The following is a 22290-nucleotide window of genomic DNA, read 5'->3' as shown; positions in this document are numbered from 1 at the left end:
CAAATCAGGTCTTTCTCTCCACCGGCCTCCCACCGCCGCCAAAAATCTGTATTTTGTCTAGTAGCAAACTTTAAGTAGGGGGCTGATTTAGGTGGGCTAAGCAAGAGAAAAGACTGACCAGACAAGTGGAAAGACACTTGTAGAAATGGCCCTACCGAGTAGCCATGTGGCACGGGAGGTCTATGCTAGACAGAGCCCAGAAGAGCCCAGTTTGTGTCTCACAGTCCAAATTTGGCTGATGTATTTTTGAAGTTTCTAAAGGTTAACTACGTGCTATAATACATTATAGAAAGACACAAAGCTGAATTTTACTCTGCCAGTCAAAAGCCTGGCTTGAAACTGCTATTTAGGACTGAGAGAGAGAGTACAATTTACATGTGTGAGAATGTGAGAATGATTTTACCTTCTGTTGTTTTTAAAACCACCTTAGGCCACGATTTTTAAATTGAGGCACAAGAAGATCTGCTGGGGTTCCCATAGCGACATTAACGTGTTTAACTGCCCTAGTTGTATGTAATACTTTCAGGACTAGTTTGGCTTTTAAATGTATTCTTTAATTATGAAATACAACTGAGTGAAGAGTCTCAGGCACATTTTAACTTCTGCATTTATTGACTGATGCCATGTAAACAGAAAGCTTGATATTGTACTTCTGAGGAATTGCCACCAAGGCAAGTGTATGCAAAACCCTTTATGTGGTCTTCCTGCCCCGATGTCTGGCCTCACTGCATTCCATTACATATGGGATACCTCAATCTCTCTAAATGTATTTATAACATGAGTAGAATAAAACAGAAACAAACTAACCTTGGATTGCTCCAGACTAGAGACTAGAAGCCCACGTGCCCTCTATTCAAGGCTGTCTAGCAGCTGACTACTACCCCATCTTTTCTCCACAATTCATCATGGGGAATGGCCCACACCAAACACACTTGTCTTCTCCCCATCAGGGACTAGGCTGACATCCACTGCGCCCCAGAAGCTGATGTTTCCCCCTTCCTTCCCACCAACTAATCTTTCTCTTTGGAACCACTATTGCTGCCACTAACACTACTCTGGGACGCGCTGTTTGTGACTGTTTCTTTTGATAACAGTGCCTTCCTTTTCCTTTGAGGAACTTTCCTGCACCTCCATACATTCAGGTGGCACCATCAATGAAGCTTCCCTGCCCCAAAATGTTGAGAGATGAATCCATGACTCAAGTTAGACCAATCACATTCTTCCGAAAACTGAATTTTAAGTGCATTCAAAAAGGAAAAAGAGTGGGAACTGAATTTTTCCAATGGTAGTCCTTCTAGAGATTTCCATTTCTTCTAGATTTCTGTGGCTCAAAGTCTGCTAGCTGCTAAGTTCCCTATTTGAGTACCTGTTTATATATTACCTGAGACTGTGATTTAGAGGCTTGGGATGTGCATGTTTTGCTTTGACAGCCAGATTCTATCTATGCTCTCTGAAGACAGGGCTGGGTCTGTATTTATTGTATTAGTCCATATAATTTAGCACAATGTAAAGTATTCAGTATATGTTGTATGACAAATGAAAAACCAATCTTAGAAACTCCATTTTTACAAAGTGCAATTTGCAAGCCAACTTAAATCCTTTTTGAGGCAAGGTGGTAATAAGAATTTTGGGGGAGTATAACAGTTGACTTAAAGAGAGCTTACAATAACGTGTACACCTAATAATAGCCTGAAAATAATGTTAGCATGGGTCATACTTCCCCAATTTTAGGAAACAGAAACTAAAATTCTATTTCAGACATTAGTCTCCGAATTAAAAAAAAAAAAAAAAAAGAGTTTTGGGGTAAATAGAAAAGGTGAAAACAAAAAATTCACCTAGGCCTTGTGACTTGCGGGGGGGGGGGGGACAAAGGAGTACTGTCTCTCTCTGCTATCAGATAAGAGAGGAAGAGAGTTTAACTCTATTAGACTAACATATAAACAAATGTTTTTTTTGCACTTCTAAAAAATGGCAGGGTATGGTTTCTCAGAATCATCTGACTTATAGCAGTAATTTAATTGAAAGCTTATAAATTTCAGAGAACAAACAAAATGGTTAGACATAAACACAAACAAGCTTGAGCACATTAAGCTTTGAAAACACGGAATACGGTACACTCTTCCAAATCATTCACGAGTGCTTAAACAAAAGAGCTCACCCATGATAAACAGCAGGATATACAAATTCTCTTTTCTTCTGGTTGTCCTTTCAAAAATGAAAGATCTACAGAAGTCTTTGTACAGTGTAATCCTCATGATTCAGCCATGAAAAAGGAGTGAAAATCCCAACTTGGAGGTTTTTTGAATCAAGTGTAATGGTTTCTGGAATTTGCCTTGAACCCACACTCGGTGCATTTTCACTTGTTTTTTCCTATTCACTTGTAAACGACGATCAACCAGATTTTGCTTCTCATCTAACCCAGCCTTGCAGAACATATTGTGGACTTCCCCTGTGAGACAAAAATGGCAATCAAATGTATATGTGACTGGTGCATGGTGGTGGGAGAAGGGGGACAGTCAGGAACAATGGAATATTAATGGAATGACTGACCATCTAAATTTCAGTTATACTAAGAGACTCCCCAGTACAAACTGGTTAAGGAAACCTGTAAAACCAAGCGGACTTCTTCTACTTCACAAAAATACACCAAGTATGAACAGCTTAACATGGCAGGCATAAACAGATATACAATACTACTGGTTGCAGATTTCAATATTTTGAAAGGTGCCCTCTGTTCTGAGGTTTTTTTTTGTTTCCAGAGACCCCAAATGGCACATTATAAAAGTACTCACAGAAGTTTGGAGAAAATCCTTGAGTGGAGAATTAATTTTAAACACTCATTCATTTTTAAAAATGAGAAATTGACAAGAGATAAGTAATTTTCTATGGACTCTTAAAATCATGTTCCCTCCTCTGGCTGTGGTATGTCATCATTTTATTCATATCTGGGCTAACAGTACTTCCAAAATGGAACAGACTACACCTTCACTTGGCCATAAGAATGAAACAAGCGATTCTTTAAAGCAGTTTCAACTGGAGAAAGATTAAAAGACGAAAAGGCCATTTTCGAGCTTTCACATAGAACAGTTACAGTGTGGTTACAGAGTAACCAAAGAGAGTTCCTTCAGCTAATTACTTTCCCTTAGAGATAAGCATACCTTTTGTAAAGAAATATACTCTGGTACCATCTCCTCGAACATAAAAATTTTCAGATAAGCAATGTCCTAAAAAACATAATTGTGATCAGAGAAACTTAGTATTCCTTAAAACAAAACAGAAATGTGACATAAAATATAAACACGGCATTTTAAAAACACATGAAAAGAATTCCAAACTGAATATACCCCTTTTAAAACGAAGCTGAGTCTTATCATATCTTCCATAGTCCCGAAATAATAGCACTCCTCCAGGTTTCAGTAAGTTGGACAGTCGGTTTACAACGCCTTGCATCCTTTGAAAACAAAGCAAGATACTATCTGCAGAAGTCTTGCTTTACATGCCACATTTAACCTTTTAAAAGATAAAATAAGGTAAGTTCCATGGGGCCAAAAAAATCTCACCACAAACCTAAGGGCGACAAAACCAAAAATATTCTGTACAGAAAGGAAAATGGATATCAAAACTTGCTAAACGATTAGACTCAGAAGACCTAGAGTATAAGGTAATCACCCAAATGACTGAGTGGGGTCTTTGCAGAGCTTGATGATGTCAAAGCTGCACTGCAAAACTACATAGTCCCTGGTATTTCTATCAAGTTACGGTAGTCCCAAGGCAGATAAACACTGAAGTCACCTCATTTTCCTTGCAAGATAAAAAATATGGTGGAGCTATCCCAAATTGCACATATCTAAACAGAGATCATGTTTCCTCCAAAACTAGCCCCTTCTCCTTTATTTAGTTCAAAGGTGCCATCATTCACTGAAGTGCTACACCTCAGAGGTATTTTTAACCCCTTTTCTTTTCCTCCTCTTTCACTAGACTCTCCACAACCACGTAGTAATCCAATTCTAGGTCTTCTTTTTTTAAATGATGTTTTGTCTCCTTTTTGTTTCCCTTTTGTAGTCCTTTAGTACAAATTGAAACCTCCTTAGGCCTGGAAACAGAATACTTTCTAACATCCTTTACTATTCCCCTGTTAATTCTTCCTGCATATCAGTGAGGAATTATTCTACTTAAAATGATGGCTTTGTCAAATCATCCCTTTGCTCAAAAATGTTCATGATTTTAATCCATAGGATAAAATCTCAATTTCTTAGCTGGGCTCTTAAGATCTCCTTCAACTGGCCTCAATTTCTCCAACATCTTTCCCACTACATCATAATGTGAAGCATCAACTCTGCCCAAACTGTTCTAAGCTTGGCTCCGAAGCAATCCATGCCCTTGTTCACGTGGTTCCCCTCAAAGAATTCTCTCTTACTTTCTGCCTATTTAAATTCTATTCACACTCCAAGCCCCAGCTCAATACTGGGAAGCCTTTACTTACTTTCTTTTATTATTTATTCTTTTCATCTGGTTCCCAATCAAATACAACCCCTTGTGACTGCTCTTGACTTAATGTTTTTGGTTAAATGTTCATGGTCTTATGTGTGATTATGGGTCAGAGATGGCAAAGATTTCACATCTCATATCCATGCCGAGTGACTGACATGGGCTGCCTACAGAGCTCAGTGGGAATGACAATTAGGGTACAAAATCAGTTATGAGTGTCTGCCCTGAGCAGAGAATGGTAAATGGAAGCCTGTGTGCTGAGTCCTAGCTATCTCTGTGTTATCCACGCTACTTAAAGCTTCTAGATTTTCTTATTTTAAAAATGAGGAGTTTGCATCAGATAATCTGTAAATTCCTTCCAATTAAAACAATGTTCAGTGGAATAAAGGAGAGAAAAGCCAGATTTATGTCAGGTTATGAAGGAAGTAGTGAGAAAATGAAAGTCACTATGAAAACAAGATAGAAATGTAACATAAAGAGGTGGCATAATTAGATGAAATGCTCTCTTAAAAAACTGGAACATAAGTACATGAAAGGGAAAAAAAGAAAACTCTTTTTCCTTGTTTATTTTGTTAGAGGTTATTTTCACACTGTGTTTATGGCCTTAGAGTTCGGCAATTAAAGAAAACCATACCTAAACCTTAAAGTATTCTCATTCAGGATAAATGTCTTATGTACAGAGAATACCTTTCTGTAATTACTATTAAAACAAAGTATGAAACATAAATGCAGAAAAATAAACAGCCAAATATTTCAAAATGCAGCCATCTCCCTCTGCAAATCCTTTCTTCCCAACTATCCTTTAACATCTAGGGTTGTAGGTAAAAGCAAGGGTGGGGGCTGCTTTTCTTCATCCGTCCACTTTGCTTGGCTCAGTGCCAAATTCCAGAACCAGTTCCTGAGGACTGCAGGTGAGTGTGGGCTGGGGGAAATGGACAAGACAAGAAATGGGAGAGGGCCCCTTTTCTTTATCTGCCTTGGGCCAACTCTGCTATCCTCATCTACCTCTAGATGGAGGGTAAGGAAAAGGAAAAGAAGAGATTTTAAAAAGGAGTATTTGTTGATTGCCTTCTCTATGCTTGGATCTGTGGTAAACATATTGTACTTTCTTTTATTTCAGTGGTAAAGACAGTTAGCTCTTCTTTTTTTAGCCTCTTATAGTTTGTTCCCATTTAAGCTGGATTCCCCAGTCTCAAGGTCTAGCAGAACTGCTTGCCATTCATTTGTGCATGGATTTTTCAAGCTGGTAGGAAGCCACTTTTCTAAAACTTCCACGGGGCTGAATATACCACCAGAGTCCCAAATGACCCTAAAGATACTGTCTTTTCACTTAGTAGTGCCTTCCTTCAACTTACCTTATTTTCAGATCATTTCTATATAGGTAAGAAAGTGGCTAGGGACAGGATACATCTGAATTTATTTTATACGTAGAATAACAGTTATCTTTCCAAGACATCTGCTTCCCCTTCTTTTTAACATTCAGTTCAAATCATGAGAAAATACATTATCTACACTAATTTTAAGTAGAATTTTTGTGGTCTTATTTGGAATTTAAACATTTCCTGTTATAGGTGTCAAATAGAAAATCTTGTTCTCTAACCACCTACTCCATCCTTTTAACTATTCATTCTTTTAACTATGAAACAAAATACATAGATGACCTCTCTCTACCAGTACCTGAATGATGCCAATATTCTAAACAGATTAGCAGAAAGACACAGATTATAGAAAGTGGGAGGAAAAAGTGGCTTCAGGGAATGTGATATGTCTCACCAGGTGCAAAAATATGTTTCATTCGGATTTATTTGGAAATTTAATTTGTCTTTCAACAAGCAATCAAAGTGCTCATCTCTAAAGAAGTAAAAAGACTATAAAGGGTCCTAGTGAGTTTGTAATTGCAAAGGGAAAAGCACACGTTAACTCGGTTTCTTTGGGAAAGGGTCACACTCATCAAACAAAGACTGGTTGATGTCAAGTCTCTATCTACCAGCAGAGGAAATTTTCGGGGTTGAATCTACTGCCGCAGCAGAAAATCCAATTTTAAGAAAACTTACACATGCACAACCCTTGCCACCACACGTGTGTCTTAATACAAATGAGGTGGCAGAATTTTAAGAGAGGTGATCATTTTAACAGCTGGTAGTATCTCTTTCTGTTTCCTCTCTGGACAAAAGCTATGTCGACTGTTTCAAAACAATATATGAACAAAAACTTTAAGTCATAAATATTTAAATGATGGCAATAGCCAATCTTAGATGATAAAGGTCCAAGGTTAATCTAGCAAATCTTGAGTACCTCTAATTCCCTGGAGAACTACTTTAACACAAATTTTTTAAAGCCTGTCGACAGACCGATGTGAAACCAAACAGATTCACAGCCCACCTCTTCACGAACATTCAGTAAGATACTAAATCAAAGATGTTTGTTTCTGATCACCAAGTACAATTTCCCTCTTGGGAGTCTATTAGGCTGTTCTGAATTTGTAATTTCCTTGAAGCACCGTCACTTTTAATAGGAATGTGTCTAGCCAGAGAATGCTCACTTCTCTGACAGTGATAGAAAGCTCACTAATGAAGCAGTTTGACCAGTTTCTTTCCCAAGTCAGAAGAAAGGAAAAACTGCATTTAAAAGGCTGCATGTTCTACACAGTGTAGTTCACTAAATCATAAATTCAAGAATTGTCACTTTTTAAAAAATATTTCTGAAAACTACAACTGATAAAGGGGCTTTACACATTGCTTTGCCCTTCTGTCTTTGGTTACCTGTCAGGATGAATGGAAGAGAGCACAAAGACAAGGAGAATGACGTCCAGTATCCCATCTGGAAAAGGGTAAGGTAAGCCGTCATCACAGACGTCATGAACAAAGGCATAGCACTGGGCTGCTCGGTAGGACGAGTGCAACTATCATGATAAGGGAATAAAAAGGGGGAAATAAGCAGTTAGCAGACTTCTAGCATTTTTCTTAAAATAAAAAGGTCAAACTTTATATTTCTCCTAGTGCCTTTTTCCTCTGTAAATCTGGATGCACTTTATTTCAGATTCAGTATTCTGTAAGCTTATTTCAAGTTGCCATAAAAAATTAAGTCTTGTGCTTGGACTCATAGCATTCTTCACAATCCCTCTTTCGTTTAAAAAGAGGAATAGGGGGGCACCTGGGGGCCTCAGTCGGTTAAGTGCTTGCCTTAGGCTCGGGTCATGATCCCAGGGTCCTAGGATTGAGCCCCGCATTGGGCTCCCTGCTAGTGGAGAGTGTGCTTCTCCCTGTCCCTCTGCCTGGTGCTCCTCCTGCTTGTGCTTTCTCTCTCTGTGTGTCAAATAAATAAAATCTTAAAAAAAAAAAAAAAGGTCCAGAAACTTCAAAAAATAAATAAATAAAATAAAAAGAGGAATAGGGCAGGCCTTTGATTCAGTAGGCAACATTGTTGAAAGACTACCATATATTATTTCAGAGGCACTGAGATGGTCCTCAGCTCTCTTTCCTACTGCTTGTTCCATGCCTCCTTTGGCTTAAAATACAAATATCCTCTACTACATAATCAAAAATTAGATAATGGCAATGATAGCACAACTTTATACATATACTAAAATCAGTGAATTGTATAAAGTGGTGAATTCCACGGTGTGTGAACTGTATCTCAATAAAGGCTGTTATTTAAAAAAATTAGAACATACATACACACAAATTTGCCCATAAAACAATACCAGAAGGATATATACCAAAATACCTAACCTTGATTCACAATAGGACTCTAAGAAGTATGATTATAGGTGAATTTTATCTCTCTGTTTAGGCTTTTCAGTATTTCAGAAAATGTCTACCATGATTAACTATTACTCAATATCAGAAATTAAGTTCCATGTACTGATTATACATTTCTGTTAGCAGAATTTCCATTCCTTTCCCATCTCCTAAAAATACTTTTTGCTAAGGTAATGCTTACTAGCTTTTGGGGATTGGTCAAACAAGTCCAGGCTCCCCACTGCTTTTCCAACAGTCTAGGACAGTTTACATTTGTATTATGTGCCTTCTCAATTTTTTTTAACTTCATAATTTTTATTTTTATTTATTTATTTATTTTTTAAAGATTTTATTTATTTATTTGACAGGCAGAGATCACAAGTAGGCAGAGAGGCAGGCAGAGAGAGAGGAGGAAGCAGGCTCCCCGCTGAGCAGAGAGCCCGATGCGGGACTCGATCCCAGGACCCTGAGATCACGACCTGAGCCGAAGGCAGCGGCTTAACCCACTGAGCCACCCAGGCGCCCCATAACTTCATAATTTTTAATTTAATGAGTACCTCTTACATGTTAGACTGCGTGCAGGGATCTAGGGACATAAATATGAATAAGATCATCTTGTAGGGGGCTCCTGGGTAACTCATGGTGAAGCATCTGACTCTTGGTTTCAGTTCAGGTCATGACTTCAGGGTTCTCAGATCAAGCCCCATACTGAGATCAAGCCCTGTGCTGGGCTCCACATAAGGCATGGAGCGTACTTAAAATTCTCTCCCCAGGGCATCTGGGTGGCTCAGTTGGTTGTATGTGACTCTTTAGTTTAGACCATGACTTGAGTGTGTGACTCAAGTCATGGTCTTAGGGCTGATGAGACCCACACTGGGATTCACGCTCAGCAGGGAGTCTGCTTGAGATCCTCTCCCTCTCCCTCTGCCCCTCCTCCAGCTTGTGTGCATGTACTCTCTAATAAATAAATAAATAAATAAGATTCTCTCTCTCTCTCTCTCCCCGCTCTTAAAAAAAAAAAAAGATCACCTTGTAGGACCTGTTGACCTTTCTGGGTGTACCAGTACCTTCAACTTTAAATACAAAACAACTTCTATCATTTTAAGGTGATACCTTAGGTATCAGCTGATGATATGATTCCCAGAAATAGTAAAAGCTTGGTTAAAAATGGTCACAGATAACATCTGAAATATTTCAAAAATATCACAGCAGCAGCAAATAAATTAGATCCTTACCTGGCTCTCCTTAAAGAAAATATGAAGCATACCTTTACTAGCTCCACAGCTCTGGAAGCAAAATCACAACAGTAAAGAAAGGACTCTGGAACATTCCTATGAAAATGAAACCAATATTTAAATCTAGAGTTAATCTATGCTCAGGTTACAGAAGGAAACTGTAGGCTTGAACTTGTTAAAAAGTATTTCTTTAATAGAATTTTGGATGACACCTGGGTGGTTGTTTCTTCCTTTTAGACAATATTCTCTATAATGGCATATGGGTGCCTTCATGTTGCTTCTGAAATAGCATTGTCTCAAATGCTTACCATTAATTACAGGGTAACTTTCAAATTCCTGTCCTGCTTTTGAAGTTCTCCATTATGTAAGGCTACCTACCCTTATATCCCATCATACTCTCACATGGGAAACCTCCAAAGCTATTCATCATCACTGCTCCATCTTTCTCCTGCTCCCCCCACCTCCCCACACTCTTTCTTCTGTGCCTCCAGCCAGTAAGGCCTATAGCTCCTTCATAGCTTAGTCAAATTCGACCTGTGTGCAAGGACTCTCAGACCCCTGTGTCCTTGGTGCTTCAGTCCCCTTTCTCTGTGTACAACTCATTTGGTTCTTGACCCTCTCAGAGAGGCTCTGATGCCCCTAATGGAACAGAAACATATATATATTTTAATATCATGTAAACACAACTTCTAAACATTTATTAGCCTCATTTATGTACGAAACATTAGAATACAAGGTAGTAAATGAAATTGTCTAATAAAATAGTAAAAGTATATATTTTGGAGCCAAATAGATCTGTGTTTAAATCCTGAATTTTCCATTTATTAACTCTGTGAATTATTTTATTTATAAATTTAAAGTCAGTCATTTTTTGGCAGGGGATGTTTATCCATATCAAAGTCTTGATTAGTTTTAAGTGGCCTCCACTGAACTTGTAGACAAGTTCTATTTAGCCTTTACCTAAAATTCAGTTACAATGTCTGGATGGCGGTTACTCATGGGCACACATATACTCTGAATTTTGTGGACCAGTACCCTTACTGATTATCCCTAGTATGATGGTACCAAATAATCCTTGCATCATGTTACTTAATACCATGTCTGAATCCCAGAAAGAGATTAGTTTGTCATTAAACAATAATTATAACTATGGTCCTAGCTCTTGTGGGTTTTATAGCCTAGCTGAGGACATGATTGGTTTTATATAGCTTTTATAGCGTTGTGGATAGGGCAGAGTTCCAAAGGTGTTAAGTCTTCAGAATTTTGTAGAAGGTGAATAGCATTGCTGAGTGGGGAGTAGGGTAAATGGTGTAAGGGCTTAGAGATAGGAGTCCTATGCCAGGGATAAGAAGCAGAGTTGATCCTGAGAGCTCAAACCAGTATGTAGCAGATTATATAAGTGGGCCTTAAAACACATAATTAGAACTTCTAATTTGGTTCAGGAGACATTTCAAGCAAGGAGAACTACTAAATACATATGAAATACAAACACAAATATGTATTCCACAAATAAAATCCCACCCAGGCTCAGATTATACTCTTAAATGCTACCCATTGATGGATAGATTAGTTAAAATATGATAAATAGGATTTGGTTATGACTTGTGCTACTTGCCTTTTTCATCTGTTCCATATAAAAAACAGTGCTTTACTCCAGCTGATACCTGTATGTTTCCTATGAAATCCATATATTTGTGACCGCTAACTTCCTGGGTGGTCGGTCACATGTGTTTGAACTTTCTCAGGAAGCACTAACATGCATATAGGCCTATGTGATATGATGGCTAAGGGCAAGGGCTCTGGAACCAAACTGCCTAGGGTTTGAATCCTGGCTTTTACCACTCCGTTGTATGATCTTGGAATAGTTACTTAATTTCTCTGTAACTCCATTTCCTCATCTATAAAGCAGAGATAAATATGGCACCTAAGGTCATTGTAAGGATTGGAGCAATTCATTTAAGTTTCCAAAAAGGTGCCAAACTCAGAGTAAGCACCTGCTAAATGTTAGTCATTGTTGTAACTGTTGTTGCTATTGCTATTATTTTTATTATAACCATCATATTATTATTATAGGAAGACCTGCCTCTGCCTTCCAGGAATTTAAAAACTTAAGAACTTATCACAGCTCTGTAAAAGCTTCCATATAACTCAAAATGCTTCTCTGGACTCTAGCACATCTAGCTCCTTATAAAAGGTATGCAGTCAACCTTTGGGCACTGGTTGCTAAACACCCACAAGATACAGAATAGTCTAGTAGCTAAAGGAAAGCATGTGCCATTTGCCATGTGTCCTCCCAGGACAGCAGCATGACCTCTGAGACTGAATTCCCACTGCAATAGCAGCCCAAGCTGAGGTCTTGTGACCACCCAATGACTTTCCAGAGCTTTTCTGTAAAATCAGCTGACTGCCTTGGCCCTTCTCCCAGGAAGCAGGTGTAAATATCACTACTACCACCACACCACTCTCTTGGCAGGGGGTTTAAGCATTAAATGATCCTTGGAGAATGATATGACCTCTCAATTCCAGAGGTCTAATTATGGTAAAATATTCAGAAAATGTAAAATATTAATCTTATACTCTCCAAAAGTAATAAAACATATATTTTTAGGTGGGGAAAAGAGTCTAATTTTCCCTTTGGAAGGTGAAAAAAAAATCACTGAATGCTTTTTAAAAATGAATTAATTATCTTAGGTTATCAAGCTACAATGATTAAAACAAAACAATACAGCCAAGAAGTATCAGGATGTGAGGAAAAAAGTGCTTGCAATCATTCATTGGAGGGAGAAGAGGGAAAAATAGAACAACTAGGAATTCAGAGATATTATCCAATATGTATTGAACTCTAACTACCTGTATTGCACTGTTTGGTTACCTGGAAAATCAGATTAGGATAAAATATATTTTCTATTTCAAGGAATATATGCAGTGGTTGGAGAGACAAGATTAAATAAATGATATGCTAAATAATACCTTGAGATGAGTCATAAAGCAATTCATTATCAATTGCCAAAGTAGTAAATTTATTGGTATTATAAGATCAGAAGTTACTGGGGTGAAGGAAACTGAGTATGTGGTATAAAACAGCAGGAAATGTTGGTCCAGAAATGGGGAAAAGGGAAAACAAAGAAAATAAGTATGAAAAGAGAACTGCAAATTTGCCGCTATCTTTTGCCTGGCCACTTTAACTGGTAATCTACTGGTATTAGGAAATTACTATTTATTATGTTAGGTTTAGAATAGTAATGAAGAATGCACTGTGGTTTTTTTTTTTTTTTTTTTGAGAGACATCATAAGTATTTAAAAATAAAGTGTCATGATGTTGGCATTGTGTTAACTGTTAAATCAAGGTGGTGGGTTTATGAGAATTCACTGTATTACTCTTTACTTTTCTGAATGCTTTCACATTTTCATAAGGAAAAGCTAAAAAAAACCCATCATTAAAATTTAAAATACACATAGAGAAAAGACTGAAAGGAATTATAACAAAAATGCTGACAGCAGCTATGTTAGGATGATGGGGATGATGGGTGATTCCTACCCTCCTCTCCTTTAATGGTAATGTTCTACAATGTGCTCATGTCAATTTTATAATGGAAAAATAATGTGAAAGCTACTGTGTAAACTTAAAAAAAAGAAGACCAGCCACAGGTACAAGTGCTAGAAAAATCTTTGTGAGGAGTGTTGTCTTCATCATGGAAATACCACAACACATATGTGAGGCAGTGAACAGGAAGGACGCAGAAGGAGAACACCTCTGTCCCTATTATCTACACCTGCTTTTTTTGTCTTAGGGATAGTTGCTGTTACCTCTAAACAATTCCAAGTCTAGAGACAATCATTGGACAAAGGGAAGTCTTAATACTGGGTGTGGCTCCAGAAGTGATGACAAAATAAAATGAGGTTAAAGTATAATCTTTAAATTCAATTCTCTCTGTGGGAAATGGCTCCTACAGACCTGGAGGAGCAAACGGAACTCTGAAGTTTAGCAATTCACAGCTTAGTGGAACGGTCAAATCTCTGGTTCTTTTCTTATTCTCTCATCCACACACACACACAAGCTTAAAAAATTACTTCAACCCACAGCTGTGAAACACTCTTTTCAGAGTAATTCCTAGTTCACACAAAATTTGACACTAGGACTAAGACAACTCTTTTGAAAGTTGTTTAAGCCATTGTTTATATGTGAACAAGAATACTACTGGCATATAGATGACATTTTCCCAGAATTTCTTAATGCCCCATACATATGTAAAATTTTACAAGAGAAAACTTTAAAACTCACTGTAAAGTGTTCAAAATTGGAAAAACACTATTTCCAGCTCCACAGCCAACCTAAAAAAATCAAAAGAATAAACAAATATCATGAAAACAAGGTTAAATTTTCCTCACCAAATGTTAGATTTTTTTTATTTAATTAAAAAAAAAAACTAGAAAAAAAATGTACCTAGGTGTCGAAGGGTCTTTCTTTCTTTCTACTTTTTAAAAGATTTTATTTATTTATTTGACAGAAGGAGAGAGAGAGAGTGCACACAAGCAGGGGAAGGGGCAAAGGGAGAGGGAGAAGTAGACTCCTTGTTGGGCAGGGAGCCCATGGGATCATGACCTGACCAGAAAGAGATGCTTAACTGACTGAGCCACCAAGGTGCCCCAGAGGAATCAGAGGGTTTTCTAAACTCGAAAGCAATGGAATAAGTCACAAGAATAATACTGATAAATTTAATTATGGAAATATTTTAAATGTTTACACACCAAAACTCAAACCAAATTAAAAGGTGACCAACACACTGTAAAAAAAATTGGTGGGGTGCCTGGGTGGCTCAGTGGGTTAAGCCTCTGCCTTTGGCTTAGGTCATGTTCTCAGGGTCCTGGGATGGAGCCCCCCATTGGGCTCTCTGCTCCTTGTAGGGAGCCTGCGTCCCCCCACCCCCGCCTGCCTCTCTGCCTACTTGTGATCTCTCTTTCTCTGTCAAATAAATAAATAAAATCTTTTTTTAAAATTGGCAATGAATACAGTAAAAAGATAGTATTCATTAAAAAAATAACATAAATAAGCAAAGGAAATAAATAGAACACAAAAGAAGTGCAAATAGTTTCTAAACATTTGAAGAACGATGTGACCTAGTTAACAATCAAAGAAATGCAAATTAAAACATGGTATAATTTTCATCTGTCAAAGAGGAAATCACTTAAAATAAGAACACTTTTTAAAAAAAGATTTTATTTATTTATTTGATATAGAGAGTGAGCAAGAGCAAGGGGAGGGGCAGAGGGAGAGTAGGACACTACCCACTGAGCAGGGAGCCCAATGTGTAACTTGATCCCAGAACCCCAGGATCATGACCTGATCTGAAGGCAGGTGCTTAATCAACTGAGCCCCTAAAATAAGAATATTCTAACCAATGAGGGTATGATGAAACAGACATACATTGCCATGAATTGGTATTAATACAACTTCCTAAAAAGTGATTTGGCAATATATACTAGGGGCATTAAAATTTTTTAAAACTTTTTTTAAAAAAGATTTTATTTGACAGAAAGAGACATACCAAGAGAGGGGAACACAGCAGGGGGTGTGGAGAGGGAGAAGCAGGCTTCTCGCCGAGCAGGGAGCCTGATGCGGGGCTCCTTCCCAGGACCCTGGGATCATGACCCAAGCAGAAGGCAGATACTTAATGACTGAGCCACCCAGGCGCCCCAAGGGCATTAAGTTTTTAAAATAAATTATGAGCTAGTAAATCTAACCCAAGATAATAAAAGAAAATGGAGAAAAGTCTACACCCAAAGATATTTTCTGTAGAAAATCTGAAAACAATTTAAATGTCTAGTATTGTAAAAACAGATATATTTTGTGAGGAAAATATTTTGCAGCCATGAAAATATTCATAGAGAATTTTTAAGATAGAAAAACTGCTTATGTTGTTTATGTTATAATGTTAAGTAAAAACAAAGCAAAACCCCAAAATACAGGTACAGTATAGCTCAACTGTATAAAACAGTGTAAACAAAAGGAGAAAAGTTAGTAAAATGTTAAGCGTGGTTAACTCCCTTGTATGTGAGATGGTAGATACTTTTATCTACTCTTTTGCAAACTCTCTAATCAATATATATTACCTTTATAACAGAAGGAAGAGATTTATTTTTAAAAATAGAAAGTCAATGTCTATACTGGATTACAGTTAATTATATATCTCATTATTATATATTTTTCACTTAAAAAGGGTTAATAACAGGAAGAGATAGAAATTAAGGCCAAAACTTAATTGGAATTTAAAACTGCCTTCAAGTTAGAAATGAAAACAAATTAAAAAAAATTAAAAACCAAACTTAGAACCTGATGATAGACATGAGTCCTTTAAATATTCTTTATGCACAGAAGTATACTGAACACTTATTTAGATTTGATAATTTTCCCCCTAAAAAATCTGGATTATTAATAAAGTCATGTGGAATGCACATTTCAGAGCTATTTGCCACCTCCCATCTTTGCCCCGGCCAGACAGTACCTCTAGGATTCTGAAAGTGGCGTTGCTACCAGGAAACAATTCTGTCTTCAGAGGTCCTTTTCTGTTTTCTTTAGATTCCAGGTTGGAAAAATGTGATCCCACTTTGCTTTGACTACCTGATGAACCACAACTTTTCTTATGATTGTTTTCTTCAGGCATAGTAGGGCAGTGCCTTCTTGAGAAACCATCTGCAGCACTAGTTTTTGCATGATCCCATGATAATTCCTGCAGCTTCTGTTCAGTTTTTTGATCAACTGGAATAATTTCAGGAAATTCCCTCAACAGCCAATTACGATCCTTGAAAAACTTATTCTTATGAATCTTATAAAATGTGTTCCAATATTTACTAGCTTCATTCTCATACTTAACTAAAAGAAAAAAGAAAAAAAGATTTATTTTACTATGAATTATGTTTACTATTACTTACTATTTTAATAACTAAATATATTTAATAAATATTGTTAAATATATTACAGACATTATGATTTATAATAATTATATTTACTATTGAGTAATTTTAATATTACAGTTTTTATCTGATTTTTTTTTTTGGCCTTTTACAGGTTAACACTATAGAGTATTGATTTTCTCAAAATATGTCAATGTGTGGGGTATTAGTTCCTATCCCCATAAATCTGCTTCTGCTTCAAGAGTTTGGCCAATAAATTTTTGTGAGGAATATAATCATTGCAAACTACTTTCTACAGTCTGAATCTTGGATTCCTAATAATCACATTTTCATCAATAACCTGTAGGGCTCTTTATCATCTTAAAGGAAGGACACCTCATTTTTTTATTTCTCTATAAATGTGGTTTCAACACAAGTGTCTTGTAATTGGTAATCAGTCAGGAAACTGCAGAATTATAAATGACATAATCTTAGAGCCAGAACAACCCATTGAAATAATCTACTCCAACTCCGTATTTTTCATTTGAAACTCCTGGAATCTAGGGGCCTCCCATTCTTCCTCCACCTCCAGAGAAATCTTCCTATTGACATCTCCTAGTATGAAGCCTTAGGAGATTCGCCTTTTTTTTTTTTTTTAAAGATTTTATTTATTTTTTTGACAGATAGAGATCACAAGTAGGCAGAGAAGCAGGCAGAGAGATAGGAGGAAGCAGGCTCCCTGCTGAGCAGAGAGCCCGATGCGGGACTCGATCCCAGCACCCTGGGATCATGACCTGAGCCGAAGGCAGAGGCATCAACCCACTGAGCCACCCAGGCACCCCGAGATACGCCTTTTTAAAAGAAATTAGTGTTTTTAATTTTTTTAGAGGTTTTATTTATTTATTTGAGAGAGAGAGAGAGAGTTAAAGAAAGAGCATGAGCAGGGGGAGAGGCAGAGGGAGAGGGAAAGGGAGATGGAGAAGCAGACTCTCTGCTGAGCTGGGAGCCCAACATGGAGCTTGATCCCAATGACCTGAGCAGAAGGCTCAACCATCTGAGCCACCAAGGTGCCCCAAGAAATTCACACTTTATGATGTTAACCCTTAGATTTCCCTCTATCCCAGGGTCAGGTTAGGTCAACAGTCTCAGAACTTCAGACAATTCTTAGCTTTCTGCCTCTTTTTATTTGTACCTTAAATTAATAAAATAATAAATTCACTCACTACTTCACCCCTTCACTCAACAAACATTTCTTGAATGCTACTATGGACCAGGTCTGATCCCTGGGTTAAGAATTACTCTCACCCACTCGGGGCACCTGGGTGGCTCAGTTCGTTGAGTGGCTGCCTTTGGCTCCGGGTCATGATTCCAGGGTCCTGGAATGAATTGGGCTCCCTGCTTAGCGCAGAGCCTGCTTCTCTCTCTCTCTCTGTCTGCTGCTCTGCTTCCTTGTGCTCTCTATCTCTCTGTCAAATAAATAAATAAAATCTTTAAAAAAAAAAAAAGAAAAAAAGAATTACTCTCACCCAATATAGACATGTGACATTTTTAAAGTGCTTTCAAAGAATAAAAAAGACCATCTATTGATATAATTTAAAGATTTCATGTTGGATGAAAAAGCAAAGTATAGAACAGCATATCTATGACACAAACATTTGCTAGGAAAAGAGAAGATAAAGAACACGTATGCATACACAGAAACACAATCCATGTAAACACATATTTACTTGTATATGTACAGAATAATTCTGGAAGGAAAATCACGTAATTAGTAATACTGGCTGCCTCTAGGAAGGGGAACCGGGTGGCTGGGGGCCAGGGTTTGTAAAAGAATTATTTGAATTTTGATCTTTTTGAAGTGACTATCCTCCCCCAAATAAACTAAATTACAAATAAAATCAGTGGACTCAATACTTTCATAATTTTAAAGAAGCTCCAACCCTCAGAACAAGCAGCTGCCCACAGTCAGGTTCATCCTTGTTATAGAATCCTGTAGCTTTCCTTTTCTTTCCATTTTTTATCTTTATGGCCTTGTACATGGATCTCCACCCATCTGGCCACGAGACTTCCTTCCCATCAAGGCTGAATCGTATCCGGTAGCAGCACTGCTATAAAGACAGAAACTCCCATCTGTATTTAAGGTCTGAGAAATGAAAGTAGATCTCTGTAACAAAAGAAGTTAAGTCCAAAACATGCTCACATCTGCACCAATGGAAGGAAGCCCATATATGGTTAATCTAAAAATGTCATATATTATCTTTAAAATAGTCCTATCTCTACTTTAAAAACTGGAGTATGAGAAAATAAAACAACATTCTGAAATCAGATTCAGGAGGAATTAGCAAACTATCAAATTTCCCCAGGGTCTTCTCACACCTTCTTCTTTCTACCTTAAAAGCTGTCTTTGTAACTCACTCTATGCTGGTAAAAAATATTTCTGTTTAATAAAAAGCAACCACCTAAGAAGAACTACCATTAGTCAAATCTCTAGTATCTGAGTTTCAATACCAAGCTACTGTGAGGTGAATTTGAACCTATCAGTAACTAGCATTTAGTATTACACCTTGATTAATTTGTGGAAATATTCCCCTAGGAATTAACTGCGGTGGGGGGGGGGGCGCTAAATAGCAGGACCACACTTGAAAGAAAAGATGTTCATAGCAGTGCCATTTAAAATAGAAAGAAGTGGGAGGAAAACTTAAATACTCAACAACATAGGAATGACCAAGCAAGCCATGCAGGTCAAAACACAATAATCTTCCATAGCAATTAAAATTTAAAGGATAATGATATTAACAGAAAACATTCACACAGACTCGTCTATACACTGCAACTCTAAAATTTATTTTATGCTGATTTATAATAATCAGACGAAATTTTAGAGCAACAGTAACAATGTAATGATTGTTAGGTAGTTCGTTCTTTTAGAAAGGTTCACTGCATCTTACACATAAAAACAGAATCTTAGTTGAATGCGTCATCTAACTTGCCTATGGAGTTTCCTCATTTGATGAGAGGTTGAATTAGGGTATCTCTAGGTTCAATGTCTAAGAAGTCTATGTACCTTATTAAACCCCATGAATTTATGGAGAACATTAAACAGTGTCAGTTCTACAAACTACAAAATCTTGGCTCAGACTATGATCTTAAGTATGAGCCTGTATTACTACATTTTAATATTTCCAGCTTGTAAAGAAGGTGAATGTGCAGGAAGGTGACTGGAATCTGGCTCAGATTCCAAATATATCAAGCATCTAGATTCAACCCTAGACTATGCAATCTTTAAAAAGGATCTGATTACTATGGGAAGACCACAGTCAAGGGCTGCTAACATGTATACTTCCAAGCCTTTTCCAAGTATTTCCCAAACTTCAGGAATTAAGAGAAACAAACAAACAAAAAAACACAATCATTATACCAATAACAACAATAACACATATTTTGTTCATTATGTACCAGGTACTATGTCAAATGCTTTACTTGGATTTTTTCCCCATTTAATCCTAATAATCTCTCTCAGACAAATTACTATTCCAATTTACAGACAAAGAAGTTCAAGGTCAGAGGAGACAGAAAATTTCCCAAGGTCACCCAGCTAGAGCCAGGAACTGGATCTATTGGACTTAAAAACTCATGTTTTTGGAGTACCTAGCTGGCTTAGTCAGAAAAGCATATGACTCTTAATCTTAGGGTTTTGAGTTCGAACCCCTCACTGGAGGTGAACCCCTTCACCCAAAAAAAATAAATAAATAAACTTAAAAAAACTAAATAAATAAAGCTCATGCTCTAAACCATCACACTACATTGCCAACCTAACACAAAATCAATATTAAACCTCTTCAAAATATCCCTGAAAATAACCTGTTTTTTTTTTATTTTGTACTTTCATTATGAAGCATCAAACTGAAATTAAAACTCCAGTATGACATAATCAGTATGACTGAACTGTAAAAATAATGCTGATTGAAGGGAACCTTCATAAAAACAGATCAAAAATGCAGAATTAATTAAACACCATTTGATTTATAAAAAATATAAGCTATGCAAGATTATATGATGAAATTATGATGAGCGATGGGGAAACATAAAATGCTCTATGAGAACAGACTGGCTTGTGGGATAGATACAAAACAGAAACAGCACCCAGCATAGGTTGGGGTGAAGGCTAAAGGGCTGGAACTTTTTTGTTCTTTGCTTTTAAAGTTGTGCTCTCAGCAGTTATCTCAATCAATGCTGGCAGCTCATAGTTCCCAGTAAGATGTGACAGCTTCTGAGATGCCACAGAAGCTCAATCAGACTCACAATTATGGTTATGAGACAATGTAAACACCTTCAGCATATGAATTAATTTCCTGAACTTTAAAGGTGTCTGTGATAACGGGAAGTGGAAGAGCTATTCTCCTGAACATGAGTGAAAAATTTAGTTTTGACCTGCTGTTAACTCATTTCAAGTTCAGGCCAAAAAGTTGAATATACTGTGGACAAATCTGCCCTGTGTTAATCTTGTCCGAAAGATTTTCTATTTATTTATTTATTTATTTATTTACTTATTTTAAAGTAAACTCTACCCTCAACATGGAGCTCAAATTCATGATCCTGTGATCAAGAGTCACATGCTTTACTGGACTGAGCAAGCCGGGAACTCCCAACCGATATTTTTTTTCTTTAGCAAGTGACTGATTTTCTTACCTTTTTAAATTATTATTTTTATTATGTTATGTTAGTCACCATACAGTATGTCATTAGTTTTTGATGTAGTGTTCCAAGATTCATTGTTTACATATAACACCCAGTGCTCCATGCAATCCATGCCCTCCTTAATACCCATCACCAGGCTTACCCATTCTCCCAGCCCTCTCCCCTCCAAAACCCTTAATTTGATTCCCAGAGTCCACAGTCTCTCATGGTTCGTCTCCCCCTCTGACTCCCCCCCTTCATTTTTCCCTTTCTTCTCCTAACGCCCTCTATGCTATTCCTTATGTTCCACAAGCAAGTGAAACCATATGATAATTGACTTTCTCTGCTCGACTTATTTCACTTAGCATAATATCCTCCAGACCCATCCATGTTGATGCAAAAGTCCAGCTGATTTTCTAAACAGGTGTATCAATGATCAATTTTTCTTGGAGAAAGTTTTTTCCTTTCATTTTCCTAGGCTGTGGATTCAGAGTTAATTGGTTTTTGCCAATGGCAGTAAAAGGGTTGTAGTGATGTGTTTAACGACAGATGAAGCAAATTCTCAATTATTCACTGATTAAATTCAATACTGCTGAGGGGAAGAGGGAATGTGACATATTAACTATACTTAAATATTCAGAATTCACCCTGAATCACACTGAATATCATAACTAAGAAATAGAACCAAACCATTTATGTATCTGCCATATATATGATTAATATTAATTATGAAAAATTATCCTGTTACAATGTAACAAAAAGCTATTTAGAGTTATTTTTGCACATCAATTACATCAGATAACTCTCAAAGTTAGAAATTTCCACGTATCACTGATGAAAGTTCATTGTCTATACTTAAGAAAAAACTCTTGGGGCACCTGAGTAGTTGGTTCTGGTGTGGATCATGATCTCGGGGCCATGAGATCAAGCCCTCTGCCAGACTCCTGCCAGGGCCTAGCCCGTTTAGTCTATTTGACATTCCTTCCCCTCCCTCCCCCCCATCCCCCTGCTCACTCTTGTGTAAGCAGATGTTCTCAATCTCTCTAAAGTAAATAATTAAATAAAACCTTTTATAAAAGAAAGCTCTTATGAAAAGTGTATATATGTGTGTGTGTGTGTGATATGTATATAATTTAAGATTTTATTTTTTAGTAATCTCTACACCCAACATGGGGCTCAATCATGGGGCACCCAACTTTCAACCCTGAAATCAAGAGTCACATGCCTCACTGAATCAGCCAGGTGCCCTGTGAATAGTA

At 37.2% G+C, this 22290-nt stretch overlaps 1 protein-coding gene across 6 annotated transcripts in view; it reads right to left on the bottom strand.

Moving 5' to 3' along the window:
* Positions 1-589: 589 nt before the first annotated feature.
* Positions 590-22290, bottom strand: part of METTL8 (methyltransferase 8, methylcytidine) — an 85543-nt gene continuing 63842 nt past the window's right edge. For 5 of the 6 annotated variants that reach the window (XM_013052060.2, XM_013052059.2, XM_045066614.1 and 2 more), the window contains 7 exons: positions 15967-16334; positions 13746-13795; positions 9496-9559; positions 7251-7390; positions 3345-3451; positions 3159-3224; positions 590-2449 (listed from right to left, as the gene is read on the bottom strand). In XM_013052060.2, the coding sequence (XP_012907514.1) occupies positions 2259-2449; positions 3159-3224; positions 3345-3451; positions 7251-7390; positions 9496-9559; positions 13746-13795; positions 15967-16334 (986 nt within the window). In that variant the 3' untranslated portion in view covers positions 590-2258. Of the gene's footprint in view, positions 2450-3158; positions 3225-3344; positions 3511-7250; positions 7391-9495; positions 9560-13745; positions 13796-15966; positions 16335-22290 lie in introns of those variants that run through there. The other variant, XR_006602466.1, reaches the window with a different exon arrangement.

The sequence above is a fragment of the Mustela putorius genome, unplaced genomic scaffold (genome assembly GCF_011764305.1).
Source record: "Mustela putorius furo isolate JIRA1106 unplaced genomic scaffold, ASM1176430v1.1 tig00003869_pilon_pilon_pilon, whole genome shotgun sequence".
Lineage (NCBI taxonomy): Eukaryota > Metazoa > Chordata > Mammalia > Carnivora > Mustelidae > Mustela > Mustela putorius.
The sequence above is the reverse complement of the archived record's forward strand: the minus strand, read 5'-3'. Positions and strand labels throughout refer to the sequence as shown.